At 44.5% G+C, this 20,263-nt stretch overlaps 1 protein-coding gene across 1 annotated transcript in view; it reads left to right on the plus strand.

Moving 5' to 3' along the window:
• Nucleotides 1–2,266: 2,266 nt before the first annotated feature.
• The window catches only part of LOC132932801 (uncharacterized), a 34,441-nt gene continuing 16,444 nt past the window's right edge, over nt 2,267–20,263 (plus strand). The window contains exons 1-2 of the mRNA XM_060999161.1: nt 2,267–2,339; nt 2,956–3,089. Coding sequence (XP_060855144.1) covers nt 2,267–2,339; nt 2,956–3,089 — 207 coding nt within the window. The remainder of the gene's footprint in view (nt 2,340–2,955; nt 3,090–20,263) is intronic.

A 20,263-nucleotide genomic window follows, 5' to 3' on the forward strand; every position in this document is an offset into this window, starting at 1 on the left:
ACCGTTTTTATACTAAAATGCCATAGGAGGGAGCTATTAGGAATAACCGACGAGGTACGTCGATGGACAAGACATATTCATCGTTTAATACAACAGTTAATCTTTTTCCAAACATTGTATCAATCATTATGAACTTATTTACTTTGTATGGTTTTCCTTGTTCCAAATCATTAAGTTTTATAAATGTATATCCATTGTTCATTTTATTTAAAGCATCTTTAAAGTTTTTCATTTCCATTTCTTATTTATATTAGAAAATATAAATTTTTTTTATTTTCAATAATTTTTTTAAAAATTTTCTATTTAAAAAATTTTTTTCAATATAAATATAAAAAATGAATGAAACTATATATTGTCTTAAATGTAAAATTCAAACAAAAAATATTAATGAAACTAAAATTCAAACAGTTAATGGTAGATGGAGAATTTCATCAAAATGTTTTAAATGTAACACAAATAAAAGTAAATTTATAAAAAATCTTACAATTGGACATAATATTTCGAATAAAAAATTAAATGATACAGATAAAATGATATTAGCTAAAGAACTTCATAAACCAGTTAGAAAAAAATTTCCTAAACGAAGAATTTTTACTAAGGTATTGATGATTTATGGGCTGCTGATTTAGTTATAATGAGAAATTATTCTGATGAAAATAAGGGTTATTCTTATATAATAACTGTTATAGATACGTTTTCAAAATTTTCTTGGGCTTTAGAACTCAAAAAGAAAGATGGAATTAGTGTTTCAGAAGCATTTGAAAAAATAATAAAACAAGCTATATCACGAAATCATTAAGCACCAAAATTACTTCACGCAGATAAAGGTTTGGAATTTGAAAAAAAACATTTTAAAAAGTTTTGCAAGAATATGGAATTAAAATGTATTACACCCAAAATGAAGAAAAATCGTCGATTATTGAAAGGTTTAATAGGATATTAAACAGTAAAATGAGATTACATTTTGAAGTTACAAATTCTAAAAAATCGATTACAATTTTACAAAGTTTAATAGATGAATATAATTTCGAAGACATACATCGATCTATTGGTATGAGACCTTGTGAAGTAAATAAATCTAAGGAAGATGTTGTTTTTCACAAATTATTTTCTACAAAAAACAAATCTAAACCAAAAATTAAATTTAGTGTAGGTGATAGAGTAAGAATAACAGCTTCTAAAAAAACATTTGGTAATAAATTTATTAATAATTGGACAAAAGAAATATTTATAGTTAATGAAATTTTATACACAAATCCTATTACTTAAAAAATTATAGATTTAAACAATGAAGAGATTATAGGGAGTTTTTATAACCAAGAGTTACAAAAAACAAAATTTTAAATGATATTTTTAATAGAAATTATTCTATTAAAAAAATGAATGTAAAAAAATAATAATAAAGAATATAATAAAGAATGGATGGATTAAATAAAATTGAATCTTTAGTTAAAGAAATTGATATCAATAATAAAATGGATGTATTAAATAAAAAAAAATATCCTGCTAAAACTTGTGATAAATGTAATTTAACAATTGGTTCCAAAAATTGGGCTGCTCATTTAAAATCTTATAATCATCAAAAAAATGATACAGAACAAACAATTTTACCTTTTAGATTTAATAAAACATACAAGGGTATACCAATTTATCAATATAGACTAAAAAATTTTAATTATTTGAAATTAATGCAAAATAATATAAAAAAAAGTATAAAAAAAATAAATGTTAGGTATGTGAAATTTTGTGTTTTTGAATACTATGAAAATTCTGAGAATGTTAAATATAATCTAAATAAAATTCCAATTGATGGAAATATTTTCATTATTAGTCAAGGAGATGTTGATTTTGGAAATGGAAAGCCTTATGTTTCTAAACTATTACATTCACCAACTTGGTTAGAACTTTGTAAAACAGCTAATGAGCAAATTATTACAACAGGTGATTATACTCACCATTTTCTAGATGATATTAAGTTTATTCAAGATTTAGGAAAGGTTAATAACATATTAAAATATGTGAATTTAGTATGGGATCTTAATATTATTTAAATGATATTTTTAATAGAAATTATTCTATTAAAAATGAATGTAAAAAAAAAAATAATATTCTATATGATAAATGGAACATATAAATAAAATTGAACCTTTTGTTAAAGGAAATGTTAACAATAATAAAATGGATAACAAAACTTGTGATAAATGTAACTTAACAGTTAGTTACAAAAATTGGTCTAGACATTTGAAATCTATTCGTCACCAAAACAATGATCCAGATCAAACAATTATACCTCGATTTAGACGAACATACAGGGGTACAACAGTACAACAACAACAAATGTAAGAACAAGACAAGAGAGAATACAAAGATCTGCAGATAAAACTTGTGACATTTGTAATTTAACAGTTAAATACAACAGTTGGTCTAAACATTTGCTGTCTATTCGTCATCAAAACAATGGTATAAGACCAAGACAAAAGAGAATACCCAAACCACATAAAGTTTTCAATTTTAATGCAAACATTTTTGAAAATAACGACACGATTAGACCTGTTTTAAAAACTGAAGAAACAGCATTTAAAAGTAGATTAATAACTTATATTATTAAAAATAACATGGGTATTAAAGATGTACAAGTGTTTTTAAATCATTTAAATAATCCAGTAATAGGACGACTTAAACAAGCACTAAAGAATCAAAATTTAAAAGTTAATATTATGTTTCTTGCTATATTTAAGAGAGGTACTAATAAAGAAAATATGGAATATAAAGAATGTAATTTTAAAACAACAAATAAAATTTTAACAAAAAATTCTGACTTAAATGTTTATTATACAAATGAAAAAAATAAAATTCTAAATGAAATTGAAGATTTTGTAATGAAAAATTCTCAATGGAGACATCATCAAATTTTAAGTTTGGGAATAAATATAAATAAATATGTTCCTTTTAAAGGTTCTTCGTATATTAAATTACCTAAAGACATTCAAAATAAACATGCTGTTATAAATGTTAAAAATGAAGATGACAAATGTTTTCTTTGGGCAATACTCTCTGCTTTACATCCTGTTGAAAAAGATGGACAAAGAGTAACTAAATATAAAAAAATGGGAAAATTAATTTGATAAAGAATTTAAAGATATTGAATTTCCAGTAAAAACCACAGACGTTCCAAAATTTGTTGAAAGAACAAAAGATATTTCTGTTTATATTTATTGTTTAGATAAAAAAGTAATTGCACCTTTAGAAATAACTAAAATCGAAAAAACTAATCATATAGATTTTTTATATTTAAAAGTGGATGATAAGGATAATGTGAATAAAGGACATTATTGTTGGATTAAAGATTTATGGAAACTAGTAGGAAATCAAGTTACAAAAGATGAACATAAAAGATTTTTGTGTAAAATGTGTTTAAATAGTTTTGATACATAAAATAAGTGAAATGACCATAAACATTATTGTGCTAATAATTAAGCTGCTAAAATAGTTCTACCAGAACCCTATAATAAAACTTTAGAATTTAAAAATTATAATCATTCATTAAGAGTCCCTTTTGTGATTTATGCTGACTTTGAATGTACACTTCAACCAATATATACTTGTCAACCAAATGATACAGAGTCTTTTACAAAATGTTATCAGAAACATATACCTAATAATTTTTGTTATTATATTAAATATAGTAATGATGATTATAAACCACCTGTAGAATATTCTGGTCCTAACGTAGCTCAAGAATTTTATGAATGTATGAAAAATGAAGAAATACTTATTTCTGAAATGTATGATGAAATAGTTACGTTCGTGAAGTTGGCCCACCTAAGTACTTCAATTTTTTTTAAAGCTATGCCATTATTTTGCAAGTTATTTGCAAGTATTTGCAAGTCCAAACTTTCACCGTGAATCCAAAAACTGAAAAGGTGGGCCAACTTCACGTAGCCCACCCATTTTGACCGAGAACTTCAAAATCGGTATCAAACGAAAGCTAATGATTAGCAAGTATCTGAAAGCCCCTTTTTGAAATTTGCAAGTCCATCAGGCGGCCGCTATATACTTTTGAACTTGTGAAGTTGGCCCACCTACTTTGTCCTAGAACTTCAAAATCAGCACCAAATGAAAGCTACTGATTAGCCAGAATTTGCAAGTCTGGTTTTAGAATTTGCAAGTTCCCCGTACGACCGCTATGAGCTTTGAAGTTTGGAAGTTGGCCCACCCAAGTTGTCTCAGAACTTCCAAATAGGTATCAAATGAAAGTTTATGACTAGCGAGTATTTGCAAGTCCAGTTTTAGAATTTGCAAGTCACCCGGGCGGCCAGTAAGAGCTTTCAAAGTTTAGAAGTAGGCCCACCCAAGTTGTCCCAGAACTTCAAAATAGGTATCAAACGAAAGCTAATGAATAGCAAGAATTTGCAAGTCTACTTTTAGAATTTGCAAGTAACTCGGGCGGCCAGTAAGAGCTGTCAAAGTTACGAAGTTAGCCCACCCAAATCGACCTAAAACTTTGAAAATGGTACCGAACAATAGCTTTTCATTTGCAAGTATTTGCAAGTCCAGTTTTAGAATTTGCAAGTCATTAAGGTGGTCGCTAGAAGTGGTTTCTTACTTTTGAAGTTTTACTGTTGCCATTTTTTATTCAAATTAGTTTTTTATTTTTATCGGTATCAATAACACATATTTTATTCGTTTTTTAATTTATGATTGATTATATGTTGATGTGTTGAAAAAAATGAAAGCACAGTCGAAGTGTTATGGCAGTATGGCACTATTATTGTTTGACCATAAATTTAAGGCTGTGTACGCCTACGGTATAAAGTACTCCTTATAAGTAGTCTCGCTGTTTCTAAAAGACCTGAAACTTCAAAGTGGGTAGGTATCAAACGAAAGGTAATTATTATAACAGACATTTGCAACTTTGCAAGTCACTATGGCGGCCGCCATTAGCTTTTGAAGCTGGGAATTTTGGGCCAACTGTTTCGATCGAGAATTTTATAATTGGTTATCAAATAAAGCTAATAATTTTAAAATATGCTTGTGGCTCGCTTTTACAATTTAGAAGTTACTCAGGGATTCATATATCTTATCACCCCTAATTAAGGCTTTCAAAAATATTATTATACCATTCCTTGTTCCACGTTTGTATTGATTTGTACGACACTCCTCGCTGTTTTGATTTTTGGAACCAAATCTGCAGTTTTAATCGTTTAGTCTTTAGGTACATTCCGTTATGTCTGTATGTTGTAACTTACAGTGTACCATAGGAGTTATTATGTTATCATGTGTAACATTATAAATTACAATTGTAAAATGTTCAACTTTTATATCTAAGGATTGTAAATTTAAAACAAGATTCCACGTAAGTAGTTATTTCTGTTACCAAAACATTTAGTTTATTTTTATAGTCATTTTAAGTTCAAATTTGAACGAATTACATATAAAAAAAACCTAGAATAATTATTTAAGTTATTTTGTTGTGATTGTATAAATTTATTCGTGATTACTTGAAACTACTAAAATGTAGGTACCTACTAAGTATTATAATATATCTATGATAGTATCATGGTTTGTTGTTGATGTATAACGCGTTATAAGTAGGTACTTAATGGATATTGTGATATTATGAATAATTTACCTATAGTACCTATTATAGGTCAATTTTTTTTTAATGCCTAGATTTGTATAGAATATGTCTTATACCTAAACTGACATACCGTCTCCGCTCAGAATCGTTTTTCTTATACAATGATATTATATCATTGAATTCAAATTTAATACCATCAATTATACAGTGAGTAGTGACCCACTTGTAAGTAAGCCTACAGTACAGCAGAGCACCTTTTTTGACTTGAGAATTAAAAATCAGGAAAATATATTTATATATTGTATTCAGAATAGCACGACACCGGGCAGCAACGGTCAAAACCAGTTCTGCTACATAAATCTGGTGTGCTCTTATCTAAGTAAACTATTGTTATAGTTTATTTTGGGATATATAATATTAATTATGGTGAAATTGATAATCGACGGGGTCGGTAGGTGCGTGAAACGCATATCATATTATTATCATTACCGATTTGGCGACGCTCATGAGAAGTTGTCGTATATTATACCGTGTATTTAATCCGTAATTTTTACAAAATTGAAGATAGAATCCGAAAACAAACAGGTAATTAATAATTATAGTTTTATTAAGTTCGGTAATTTTAATTTATTTGCTTGTAGGTACCTACCATATAATGTATACCTATATAAGTATGTGACATAATTTTTTTCTAAATAGCTACGTAAGTTACGATTAAAGTGTAATTCATAATAAATTATTATTTATCTAACTTACAATTTTATCAATAATATTTATATTTTAGAATTACCTTCTTCTTATCTTATCTTCTTATCTTATAGTATAAAACAGAAACCCGAGGGCGCCCCCTATGGCGTTTTCCCGTACCAGCATAGAGGATAATGGAGGGAAAACAGAGAACCCGCCAATGGGACGGTCGGGACGCGGCGGCGGAGCCGTCGCCGCGCTATCACTTCCGCCTTATCACTTTTCGCGATTTTTTTTCCAGATTTTCAAAATTTCTTCACGTTTTCGAGTTTTACCCCCCCCGGGGGTCCCCGGGCGGCCCCGCTCGGACCTTATTCGCGTTCCCCGCTAAATTTACGTACCGCGCGCGGCCGCACTCTTTTCCCGGCGGGCCCGCCGCGGTGGCGATCACGTGCAGACCGAGCGCCGCCGTCGCGCGCGTTTTTTGCCTTTTTTTTCGAGAATTCGAGTTTTAGCCCTCTTCGAGGCGTCCGCCCTCCCCGTTCGCGACTCATTCGCGTTCCCCGTTACGTTTATAGGTCGCGCGCGGCCGTACTCGAATATTTTAGAGCGCCGCGGCGCAGAAAACGATAGCGGAAAGCGCGGCGTCGTCGCCGTCTTACCGATTTTTCCGACTTTTTCGACTAAAGTCGCGTCTCGCCGCTCTCTCGAAAGTCTCACCTCCCCGTCGACGCGATATTCGCGTTCCCAGCTAAATTTATAGGCCGCGCGCGGCCGTACTTCGTCCGAGACGAGACCCGGGGCCGCGGGACGACGCCGAGAGCGGAGCGCCGATATCGCCGCCGTCGAGTAGGTATTACTATATACGGGCATAAATACGTGCGTCGGAGGGTCCGAGTTTTTTTCGCGAATATCGCGTTTTCGACGTCCGGGGGTGGCGGAGCCTGTCGTCCGCCGCCCGAAGCGGTGGGATCGCCGGCTCAAAAGCCCTCCGCGGACGCCGGGACCGCGTTCGCGATTCGCCGGGACGGCGAAACCGCTTAAGAGTCATAGATTCGACACGAGTTTTCAACTCGGTAGGTAGGTAGGTAGGTAAGGCGTCGGTGCGGTTGACCCGGGGGTCGTGGTTTCGATGCCGGCCGCCGGGAATTTCGTTAATTTGCGGCGGCCGTGATATTTCGGAATTTTTTTTTTTCGCGTTTTTTTTTTCGTCATTTTCCTTTCGCCATCACTTTCGCCTTATCGTGATATACGGATTTGACGAAAATTTGACGTTTTTTTTTTTAAATTCGAGTTTCACCCCTTTTGAAGACGTCGGACCTCCCCGTCGAAGACTTATTCGCGTTCCCCGCTAAATTTATAGGCCGCGCGCGGCCGTACTCCGTCCGGTACGAGTCCCGGGTCCGCGGGACGACGCCGAGAGCCGAGTGCGGAGAACGCCGCCGTCGAGTGGGTATTACTATATACGGGCATAAATACGTGCGTCGGAAGGTTCGATTTTTTTTCACGAATATCGCGTTTTTGACGTCCGGGAGTGGCGGAGCCGGTCGTCCGCTGCCCGAAGCCGTGGGATCGCCGGCTCAAAAGCCCTCTGCAAACGCCGGGAAAGCGTTCGCGATTCGTCGGGACGGCGAAACCGCTTAAGAGTCATAGATTCGACACCAGTTTTCAACTCAGTAGGTAGGTAGGTAGGTTTAGGCGTGTGTGCGGACGATCCGGGGGTCGTGGTTTCGATGCCGGCCGCCGGGATTGGAGATAATTTGCGGCGGCCGTGTTAATCCGGAATTTTTTTTTCACGTTTTTTTTTTTCGTTATTTTCCTTTCGCTATCACTTCCGCCTTATCACTTTTGATGAATTTTTTCAAAATTTCTTCAAAATTAGTGTTTTAACGCCTTCGCGCACCTCGGACGGCCCCGTTCGGACTTTATTCGCGTTCCCCGTTAAATTGTGAGGCCGCGCGCGCGGCCGTACTTTGTCTCGGCCCGTCCCGCCGCGGCCGAGACGACGTGCGATAGGAGTGCCGCCGTCGCCTGCGTTTTTCGATAATTTTTTCGAAAAGTCGAGTTTTAACTGTTTTGGAAACGTCTCACCTCCCGTTCGCGACTTATTCGCGTTCCCCGTTACATTTATAGGCCGCGCGCGGCCGTACTTGAATATCTTAGAGCGCCGCGGCGTAGAGAACGATAGCGAAAAGCGCGGCGTCGTCGCCGTCTTACCGAGTTTTCCGAGTTTTTCGACTAAAGTCGCGTCTCACCGCTCTCTCGAAAGTCTCACCTCCCCGCCGACGTGATATTCGCGTTCCCCGCTGAATTTCTAGGCCGCGGGACGACGCCGAGAGTGGAGTGCCGATATCGCCGCCGTCGAGTAGGTATTACTATATACAGGCATAAATACGTGCGTCGGAGGGTCCGATTTTTTCGCGTTTTCGACGTCCGAGGGTGGCGGAGCCGGTCGTCCGCTGCCCGATGCGGTGAGATCGCCGGCTCAAAAGCCCTCCGCGGACGCCGGGACCGCGTTCGCGATTCGCCGGGACGGCGAAACGGCTTAAGAGTCATAGATTCGACGCCAGTTTTCAACTCTGTAGGTAGGTAGGTAGGTAAGGCGTCGGTGCGGATGACCCGGGGAGTTATGAACAGTTATGAACGTTGTCCGCGATTCGACGCAGTCGGATTGCATACTTGACGAAGTTACCCAGCCGTCGCACATTGTCCGCTATCCGACGAAGTCGGATTGCCTACTCGGACCACTGAAGTGACTGACCTGCTAGACACCCTTAAAAGACGATTGCTATATGATTTGCACAGAAGCCCGAAATGTTTTGAATTTTTTTTCACGTAATTAATTTTTCCGTTTTCGGTGACAGTTATGAACGTTGTCCGCGATTCGACGCAGTCGGATTGCATACCTGACGAAGTTACCCAGCCGTCGCACATTGTCCGCTATCCGACGAAGTCGGATTGCCTACTCGGACCACCGAGGTGACTGACCTGCTAGACACCCTTAAAAGACGATTGCTATATGATTTCCATAGAAGCCCGAAATGTTTTGAATTTTTTTCACGTTATTAATTTTTCCGTTTTCGGTGACAGTAATGAACGTTGTCCGCGATTCGACGCAGTCGGATTGCATACCTGACGAAGTTACCCAGCCGTCGCACATTGTCCGCTATCCGACGATTGCCTACTCGGACCACTGAGGTGACTGACCTGCTAGACACCCTTAAAAGACGATTGCTATATGATTTGCATAGAAGCCCGAAATGTTTTGAATTTTGCATAATTTTTTTTCACGTAATTTATTACTTAATTTTGCATTTTTGGCGACAGTTATGAACGCTGTCCGCTATTCGACGCAGTCGGATTGCATACCTGATGACGTGACCCGGCTGACGCATATTGTCTGCAATCTGACGAAGTCGGATTGCCTACCCACACCACTGAGGTGACTGACCTGCTAGACACCCTTAAAAGACGATTGCTATATGATTTGCATAGAAGCCCGAAATGTTTTGAATTTTTTTCACGAAACTTATTACCTAATTTCGCGTTTTCGGCGACAGTAATGGACGCTGTCCGCGATTCGACGCAGTCGGATTGCATACCTGACGACGTGACCCGGCCGTCGCATATTGTCTGCTATCCGACGAAGTCGGATTGCCTACCCACACCACTGAGGTGACTGACCTGCTAGACACCCTACCCTTATTATTACGGTGAACGTCATTTGAGGTGACTGACCACCTAGACACTCAAAAATATACGACGGCTATATGACTTGCATGGACGCCCGAAATGTTACAATTTTTTTCATGAAACTTATTACCTAATTTCGCGTTTTCGGCGACAGTAATGAACGCTGTCCGCGATTCGACGCAGTCGGATTGCATACCTGACGACCGGCCGACGCATATTGTCTGCTATCCGACGAAGTCGGATTGCCTACTCGGACCACTGAGGTGACTGACCTGCTAGACACCCTTAAAAGACGATTGCTATATGATTTGCATAGAAGCCCGAAATGTTTTGAATTTTTTTTCAAGTAATTAATTTTTCCGTTCTCGGTGACAGTAATGAACGCTGTCCGCGATTCGACGCAGTCGGATTGCATACCTGACGAAGTTACCCAGTTGTCGCACATTGTCCACCATTCACAATCCACTATTCTTATCATTAACCCAGAATCCTTATCAGAAATCCAAAATCCTTATCACTAATCCACCATCCTTATCATAAATCCACTTTTCTTATCAAAATCTAAAATCCTTATCACTTAATTTTTTCACAGATCCCTATCACTAGACCTCTGTATCACCCATACACCGCGTCGGCTTCGGTTGACGACCAGACCACAAGACCACTGCGGCTTCCGACATCGAAAACACTCATAACCAACACCGGGGGGTCTGGGGGTCTCCCCCAGCGACGCTCGGAGAGCTAGTCTTATAGTATAAAACAGAAACCCGAGGGCGCCCCCTATGGCGTTTTCCCGTACCAGCATAGAGGATAATGGAGGGAAAACAGAGAACCCGCCAATGGGACGGTCGGGACGCGGCGGCGGAGCCGTCGCCGCGCTATCACTTCCGCCTTATCACTTTTCGCGATTTTTTTCCAGATTTTCAAAATTTCTTCACGTTTTCGAGTTTTACCCCCCCGGGGGTCCCCGGGCGGCCCCGCTCGGACCTTATTCGCGTTCCCCGCTAAATTTACGTACCGCGCGCGGCCGCACTCTTTTCCCGGCGGGCCCGCCGCGGTGGCGATCACGTGCGGACCGAGCGCCGCCGTCGCGCGCGTTTTTTTGCCTTTTTTTTCGAGAATTCGAGTTTTAGCCCTCTTCGAGGCGTCCGCCCTCCCCGTTTGCCCCTTATTCGCGTTCCCCGTTACGTTTATAGGTCGCGCGCGGCCGTACTCGAATATTTTAGAGCGCCGCGGCGCAGAAAACGATAGCGGAAAGCGCGGCGTCGTCGCCGTCTTACCGATTTTTCCGACTTTTTCGACTAAAGTCGCGTCTCGCCGCTCTCTCGAAAGTCTCACCTCCCCGTCGACGCGATATTCGCGTTCCCAGCTAAATTTATAGGCCGCGCGCGGCCGTACTTCGTCCGAGACGAGTCCCGGGGCCGCGGGACGACGCCGAGAGCGGAGCGCCGATATCGCCGCCGTCGAGTAGGTATTACTATATACAGGCATAAATACGTGCGTCGGAGGGTCCGATTTTTTTTCGCGAATATCGCGTTTTCGACGTCCGGGGGTGGCGGAGCCTGTCGTCCGCCGCCCGAAGCGGTGGGATCGCCGGCTCAAAAGCCCTCCGCGGACGCCGGGACCGCAGTTCGCGATTCGCCGGGACGGCGAAACCGCTTAAGAGTCATAGATTCGACACGAGTTTTCAACTCGGTAGGTAGGTAGGTAGGTAAGGCGTCGGTGCGGTTGACCCGGGGGTCGTGGTTTCGATGCCGGCCGCCGGGAATTTCGTTAATTTGCGGCGGCCGTGATATTTCGGAATTTTTTTTTTTCGCGTTTTTTTTTTTCGTCATTCTCCTTTCGCCTTATCGTGATATACGGATTTGACGAAAATTTGACGTTTTTTTTTTTAAATTCGAGTTTCACCCCTTTTGAAGACGTCGGACCTCCCCGTCGAAGACTTATTCGCGTTCCCCGCTAAATTTATAGGCCGCGCGCGGCCGTACTTCGTCCGGTACAAGTCCCGGGTCCGCGGGACGACGCCGAGAGCCGAGTGCGGAGAACGCCGCCGTCGAGTGGGTATTACTATATACAGGCATAAATACGTGCGTCGGAAGGTTCGATTTTTTTCACGAATATCGCGTTTTTGACGTCCGGGAGTGGCGGAGCCGGTCGTCCGCTGCCCGAAGCCGTGGGATCGCCGGCTCAAAAGCCCTCCGCGGACGCCGGGACCGCGTTCGCGATTCGCCGGGACGGCGAAACCGCTTAAGAGTCATAGATTCGACACCAGTTTTCAACTCAGTAGGTAGGTAGGTAGGTTTAGGCGTGTGTGCGGACGATCCGGGGGTCGTGGTTTCGATGCCGGCCGCCGGGATTGGAGATAATTTGCGGCGGCCGTGTTAATCCGGAATTTTTTTTTCACGTTTTTTTTTTTCGTTATTTTCCTTTCGCTATCACTTCCGCCTTATCACTTTTGATGAATTTTTTCAAAATTTCTTCAAAATTAGTGTTTTAAACGCCTTCGCGCACCTCGGACGGCCCCGTTCGGACTTTATTCGCGTTCCCCGTTAAATTGTGAGGCCGCGCGCGCGGCCGTACTTTGTCTCGGCCCGTCCCGCCGCGGCCGAGACGACGTGCGATAGGAGTGCCGCCGTCGCCTGCGTTTTTCGATAATTTTTTCGAAAAGTCGAGTTTTAACTGTTTTGGAAACGTCTCACCTCCCGTTCGCGACTTATTCGCGTTCCCCGTTACATTTATAGGCCGCGCGCGGCCGTACTTGAATATCTTAGAGCGCCGCGGCGTAGAGAACGATAGCGAAAAGCGCGGCGTCGTCGCCGTCTTACCGAGTTTTCCGAGTTTTTCGACTAAAGTCGCGTCTCACCGCTCTCTCGAAAGTCTCACCTCCCCGCCGACGTGATATTCGCGTTCCCCGCTGAATTTCTAGGCCGCGGGACGACGCCGAGAGTGGAGTGCCGATATCGCCGCCGTCGAGTAGGTATTACTATATACAGGCATAAATACGTGCGTCGGAGGGTCCGATTTTTTCGCGTTTTCGACGTCCGAGGGTGGCGGAGCCGGTCGTCCGCTGCCCGATGCGGTGAGATCGCCGGCTCAAAAGCCCTCCGCGGACGCCGGGACCGCGTTCGCGATTCGCCGGGACGGCGAAACGGCTTAAGAGTCATAGATTCGACGCCAGTTTTCAACTCTGTAGGTAGGTAGGTAGGTAAGGCGTCGGTGCGGATGACCCGGGGAGTTATGAACAGTTATGAACGTTGTCCGCGATTCGACGCAGTCGGATTGCATACTTGACGAAGTTACCCAGCCGTCGCACATTGTCCGCTATCCGACGAAGTCGGATTGCCTACTCGGACCACTGAGGTGACTGACCTGCTAGACACCCTTAAAAGACGATTGCTATATAATTTGCATAGAAGCCCGAAATGTTTTGAATTTTTTTTCACGTAATTAATTTTTCCGTTTTTGGTGACAGTAATGAACGTTGTCCGCGATTCGACGCAGTCGGATTGCATACCTGACGAAGTTACCCAGCCGTCGCACATTGTCCGCTATCCGACGAAGTCGGATTGCCTACTCGGACCACTGAGGTGACTGACCTGCTAGACACCCTTAAAAGACGATTGCTATATGATTTCCATAGAAGCCCGAAATGTTTTGATTTTTTTTTCACGTAATTAATTTTTCCGTTTTCGGTGACAGTTATGAACGTTGTCCGCGATTCGACGCAGTCGGATTGCATACCTGACGAAGTTACCCAGCCGTCGCACATTGTCCGCTATCCGACGATTGCCTACTCGGACCACTGAGGTGACTGACCTGCTAGACACCCTTAAAAGACGACTGCTATATGATTTGCATAGAAGCCCGAAATGTTTTGAATTTTGCATAATTTTTTTTCACGTAATTTATTACTTAATTTTGCATTTTTGGCGACAGTTATGAACGCTGTCCGCTATTCGACGCAGTCGGATTGCATACCTGATGACGTGACCCGGCCGACGCATATTGTCTGCAATCTGACGAAGTCGGATTGCCTACCCACACCACTGAGGTGACTGACCTGCTAGACACCCTTAAAAGACGATTGCTATATGATTTGCATAGAAGCCCGAAATGTTTTGAATTTTTTTCACGAAACTTATTACCTAATTTCGCGTTTTCGGCGACAGTAATGGACGCTGTCCGCGATTCGACGCAGTCGGATTGCATACCTGACGACGTGACCCGGCCGTCGCATATTGTCTGCTATCCGACGAAGTCGGATTGCCTACCCACACCACTGAGGTGACTGACCTGCTAGACACCCTACCCTTATTATTACGGTGAACGTCATTTGAGGTGACTGACCACCTAGACACTCAAAAATATACGACGGCTATATGACTTGCATGGACGCCCGAAATGTTACAATTTTTTTCATGAAACTTATTACCTAATTTCGCGTTTTCGGCGACAGTAATGAACGCTGTCCGCGATTCGACGCAGTCGGATTGCATACCTGACGACCGGCCGACGCATATTGTCTGCTATCCGACGAAGTCGGATTGCCTACTCGGACCACTGAGGTGACTGACCTGCTAGACACCCTTAAAAGACGATTGCTATATGATTTGCATAGAAGCCCGAAATGTTTTGAATTTTTTTTCAAGTAATTAATTTTTCCGTTCTCGGTGACAGTAATGAACGCTGTCCGCGATTCGACGCAGTCGGATTGCATACCTGACGAAGTTACCCAGTTGTCGCACATTGTCCACCATTCACAATCCACTATTCTTATCATTAACCCAGAATCCTTATCAGAAATCCAAAATCCTTATCACTAATCCACCATCCTTATCATAAATCCACTTTTCTTATCAAAATCTTTAATCCTTATCACTTAATTTTTTCACAGATCCCTATCAATAGACCTCTGTATCACCCATACACCGCGTCGGCTTCGGTTGACGACCAGACCACAAGACCACTGCGGCATCCGACATCGACAACACTCCTCACCAACCACGGGGGGTCTGGGGGTCTCCCCCAGCGACGCTCGGAGAGCTAGTCTTATAGTATAAAACAGAAACCCGAGGGCGCCCCCTATGGCGTTTTCCCGTACCAGCATAGAGGATAATGGTGGGAAAACAGAGAACCCGCCAATGGGACGGTCGGGACGCGGCGGCGGAGCCGTCGCCGCGCTATCACTTCCGCCTTATCACTTTTCGCGATTTTTTTCCAGATTTTCAAAATTTCTTCACGTTTTCGAGTTTTACCCCCCCCGGGGGTCCCCGGGCGGCCCCGCTCGGACCTTATTCGCGTTCCCCGCTAAATTTACGTACCGCGCGCGGCCGCACTCTTTTCCCGGCGGGCCCGCCGCGGTGGCGATCACGTGCAGACCGAGCGCCGCCGTCGCGCGCGTTTTTTGCCTTTTTTTTCGAGAATTCGAGTTTTAGCCCTCTTCGAGGCGTCCGCCCTCCCCGTTCGCGACTTATTCGCGTTCCCCGTTACGTTTATAGGTCGCGCGCGGCCGTACTCGAATATTTTAGAGCGCCGCGGCGCAGAAAACGATAGCGGAAAGTGCGGCGTCGTCGCCGTCTTACCGATTTTTCCGACTTTTTCGACTAAAGTCGCGTCTCGCCGCTCCCTCGAAAGTCTCACCTCCCCGTCGACGCGATATTCGCGTTCCCAGCTAAATTTATAGGCCGCGCGCGGCCGTACTTCGTCCGAGACGAGTCCCGGGGCCGCGGGACGACGCCGAGAGCGGAGCGCCGATATCGCCGCCGTCGAGTAGGTATTACTATATACAGGCATAAATACGTGCGTCGGAGGGTCCGATTTTTTTTCGCGAATATCGCGTTTTCGACGTCCGGGGGTGGCGGAGCCTGTCGTCCGCCGCCCGAAGCGGTGGGATCGCCGGCTCAAAAGCCCTCCGCGGACGCCGGGACCGCGTTCGCGATTCGCCGGGACGGCGAAACGGCTTAAGAGTCATAGATTCGACGCCAGTTTTCAACTCAGTAGGTAGGTAGGTAGGTTTAGGCGTATGTGCGGATGATCCGGGGGTCGTGGTTTCGATGCCGGCCGCCGGGATTGGAGATAATTTGCGGCGGCCGTGTTAATCCGGAATTTTTTTTTCACGTTTTTTTTTTCGTCATTTTCCTTTCGCCATCACTTTCGCCTTATCGTGATATACGGATTTGACGAAAATTTGACGTTTTTGTTTTTAAATTCGAGTTTCACCCCTTTTGAAGACGTCGGACCTCCCCGTCGAAGACTTATTCACGTTCCCCGCTAAATTTATAGGCCGCGCGCGGCCGTACTTCGTCCGGTACAAGTCCCGGGTCCGCGGGACGACGCCGAGAGCCGAGTGCGGAGAACGCCGCCGTCGAGTGGGTATTACTATATACAGGCATAAATACGTGCGTCGGAAGGTTCGATTTTTTTCACGAATATCGCGTTTTTGACGTCCGGGAGTGGCGGAGCCGGTCGTCCGCTGCCCGAAGCCGTGGGATCGCCGGCTCAAAAGCCCTCTGCAAACGCCGGGAAAGCGTTCGTGATTCGCCGGGACGGCGAAACCGCTTAAGAGTCATAGATTCGACACCAGTTTTCAACTCAGTAGGTAGGTAGGTAGGTTTAGGCGTATGTGCGGATGATCCGGGGGTCGTGGTTTCGATGCCGGCCGCCGGGATTGGAGATAATTTGCGGCGGCCGTGTTAATCCGGAATTTTTTTTTCACGTTTTTTTTTTTCGTTATTTTCCTTTCGCTATCACTTCCGCCTTATCACTTTTGATGAATTTTTTCAAAATTTCTTCAAAATTAGTGTTTTAACGCCTTCGCGCACCTCGGACGGCCCCGTTCGGACTTTATTCGCGTTCCCCGTTAAATTGTGAGGCCGCGGGCGGCCGTACTTTGTCTCGGCCCGTCCCGCCGCGGCCGAGACGACGTGCGATAGGAGTGCCGCCGTCGCCTGCGTTTTTCGATAATTTTTTCGAAAAGTCGAGTTTTAACTGTTTTGGAAACGTCTCACCTCCCGTTCGCGACTTATTCGCGTTCCCCGTTACATTTATAGGCCGCGCGCGGCCGTACTTGAATATCTTAGAGCGCCGCGGCGTAGAGAACGATAGCGAAAAGCGCGGCGTCGTCGCCGTCTTACCGAGTTTTCCGAGTTTTTCGACTAAAGTCGCGTCTCACCGCTCTCTCGAAAGTCTCACCTCCCCGCCGACGTGATATTCGCGTTCCCCGCTGAATTTCTAGGCCGCGGGCGGCCGGACTTCGTCCGGGACGACGCCGAGAGTGGAGTGCCGATATCGCCGCCGTCGAGTAGGTATTACTATATACAGGCATAAATACGTGCGTCGGAGGGTCCGATTTTTTCGCGTTTTCGACGTCCGAGGGTGGCGGAGCCGGTCGTCCGCTGCCCGATGCGGTGAGATCGCCGGCTCAAAAGCCCTCCGCGGACGCCGGGACCGCGTTCGCGATTCGCCGGGACGGCGAAACGGCTTAAGAGTCATAGATTCGACGCCAGTTTTCAACTCTGTAGGTAGGTAAGTAGGTAAGGCGTCGGTGCGGATGACCCGGGGAGTTATGAACAGTTATGAACGTTGTCCGCGATTCGACGCAGTCGGATTGCATACTTGACGAAGTTACCCAGCCGTCGCACATTGTCCGCTATCCGACGAAGTCGGATTGCCTACTCGGACCACCGAGGTGACTGACCTGCTAGACACCCTTAAAAGACGATTGCTATATGATTTCCATAGAAGCCCGAAATGTTTTGAATTTTTTTCACGTTATTAATTTTTCCGTTTTCGGTGACAGTAATGAACGTTGTCCGCGATTCGACGCAGTCGGATTGCATACCTGACGAAGTTACCCAGCCGTCGCACATTGTCCGCTATCCGACGATTGCCTACTCGGACCACTGAGGTGACTGACCTGCTAGACACCCTTAAAAGACGATTGCTATATGATTTGCATAGAAGCCCGAAATGTTTTGAATTTTGCATAATTTTTTTTCACGTAATTTATTACTTAATTTTGCATTTTTGGCGACAGTTATGAACGCTGTCCGCTATTCGACGCAGTCGGATTGCATACCTGATGACGTGACCCGGCTGACGCATATTGTCTGCAATCTGACGAAGTCGGATTGCCTACCCACACCACTGAGGTGACTGACCTGCTAGACACCCTTAAAAGACGATTGCTATATGATTTGCATAGAAGCCCGAAATGTTTTGAATTTTTTTCACGAAACTTATTACCTAATTTCGCGTTTTCGGCGACAGTAATGGACGCTGTCCGCGATTCGACGCAGTCGGATTGCATACCTGACGACGTGACCCGGCCGTCGCATATTGTCTGCTATCCGACGAAGTCGGATTGCCTACCCACACCACTGAGGTGACTGACCTGCTAGACACCCTACCCTTATTATTACGGTGAACGTCATTTGAGGTGACTGACCACCTAGACACTCAAAAATATACGACGGCTATATGACTTGCATGGACGCCCGAAATGTTACAATTTTTTTCATGAAACTTATTACCTAATTTCGCGTTTTCGGCGACAGTAATGAACGCTGTCCGCGATTCGACGCAGTCGGATTGCATACCTGACGACCGGCCGACGCATATTGTCTGCTATCCGACGAAGTCGGATTGCCTACTCGGACCACTGAGGTGACTGACCTGCTAGACACCCTTAAAAGACGATTGCTATATGATTTGCATAGAAGCCCGAAATGTTTTGAATTTTTTTTCAAGTAATTAATTTTTCCGTTCTCGGTGACAGTAATGAACGCTGTCCGCGATTCGACGCAGTCGGATTGCATACCTGACGAAGTTACCCAGTTGTCGCACATTGTCCACCATTCACAATCCACTATTCTTATCATTAACCAGAATCCTTATCAGAAATCCAAAATCCTTATCACTAATCCACCATCCTTATCATAAATCCACTTTTCTTATCAAAATCTAAAATCCTTATCACTTAATTTTTTCACAGATCCCTATCACTAGACCTCTGTATCACCCATACACCGCGTCGGCTTCGGTTGACGACCAGACCACAAGACCACTGCGGCATCCGACATCGACAACACTCCTCACCAACCACGGGGGGTCTGGGGGTCTCCCCCAGCGACGCTCGGAGAGCTAGTCTTATAGTATAAAACAGAAACCCGAGGGCGCCGCCTGTGGCGAATTTCCGAACCAGCGTAAGAGACTACCAATGAAAAAATTCGACGGGCGGTCTCCCGGCGGCGGCGGAGCCGTCGCCGCGTTATCACTCCTTCTTATCACTTTTCGCGATTTCTTTCGATATTTTCAAAATTTCTTCACATTTCGAGTTTTACCCCCCCCTGGGGTCCCCGGGCGGCCCCGCTCGGACCTTATTCGCGTTCCCCGGTAAATTTACGTACCGCGCGCGGCCGTAATTTTTTCCCGGCGGGCCCGCCGCGTGGGCCGTTACGTGAAAACCGAGCGCCGCCGTCGCGGGCGTTTTTTTGCCTTTTTTTTTCGAGAATTCGAGTTTTAGCCCTCTTCGAGGCGTCCGCCCTCCCCGTTCGCGACTCATTCGCGTTCCCCGTTACGTTTATAGGTCGCGCGCGGCCGTACTCGAATATTTTAGTGCGCCGCGGCGTAGAGAACGATAGCGGAAAGCGCGGCGTCGTCGCCGTCTTACCGATTTTTCCGACTTTTTCGACTAGAGTCGCGTCTCGCCGCTCTCTCGAAAGTCTCACCTCCCCGTCGACGCGATATTCGCGTTCCCAGCTAAATTTATAGGCCGCGCGCGGCCGTACTTCGTCCGAGACGAGTCCCGGGGCCGCGGGACGACGCCGAGAGCGGAGCGCCGATATCGCCGCCGTCGAGTAGGTATTACTATATACAGGCATAAATACGTGCGTCGGAGGGTCCGATTTTTTTTCGCGAATATCGCGTTTTCGACGTCCGGGGGTGGCGGAGCCTGTCGTCCGCCGCCCGAAGCGGTGGGATCGCCGGCTCAAAAGCCCTCCGCGGACGCCGGGACCGCGTTCGCGATTCGCCGGGACGGCGAAACCGCTTATGAGTCATAGATTCGACACAACTTTTCAACTCGGTAGGTAGGTAGGTAGGTAAGGCGTCGGTGCGGTTGACCCGGGGGTCGTGGTTTCGATGCCGGCCGCCGGGAATTTCTTAAATTTGCGGCGGCCGTGATATTTCGGAATTTTTTTTTTTCGCGTTTTTTTTTTTGTCATTTTCCTTTCGCCATCACTTTCGCCTTATCGTGATATACGAATTTGACGAAAATTTGACGTTTTTTTTTTTAAATTCGAG

The sequence above is a fragment of the Metopolophium dirhodum genome, chromosome 1 (genome assembly GCF_019925205.1).
Source record: "Metopolophium dirhodum isolate CAU chromosome 1, ASM1992520v1, whole genome shotgun sequence".
In the NCBI taxonomy this organism is placed as follows: domain Eukaryota; kingdom Metazoa; phylum Arthropoda; class Insecta; order Hemiptera; family Aphididae; genus Metopolophium; species Metopolophium dirhodum.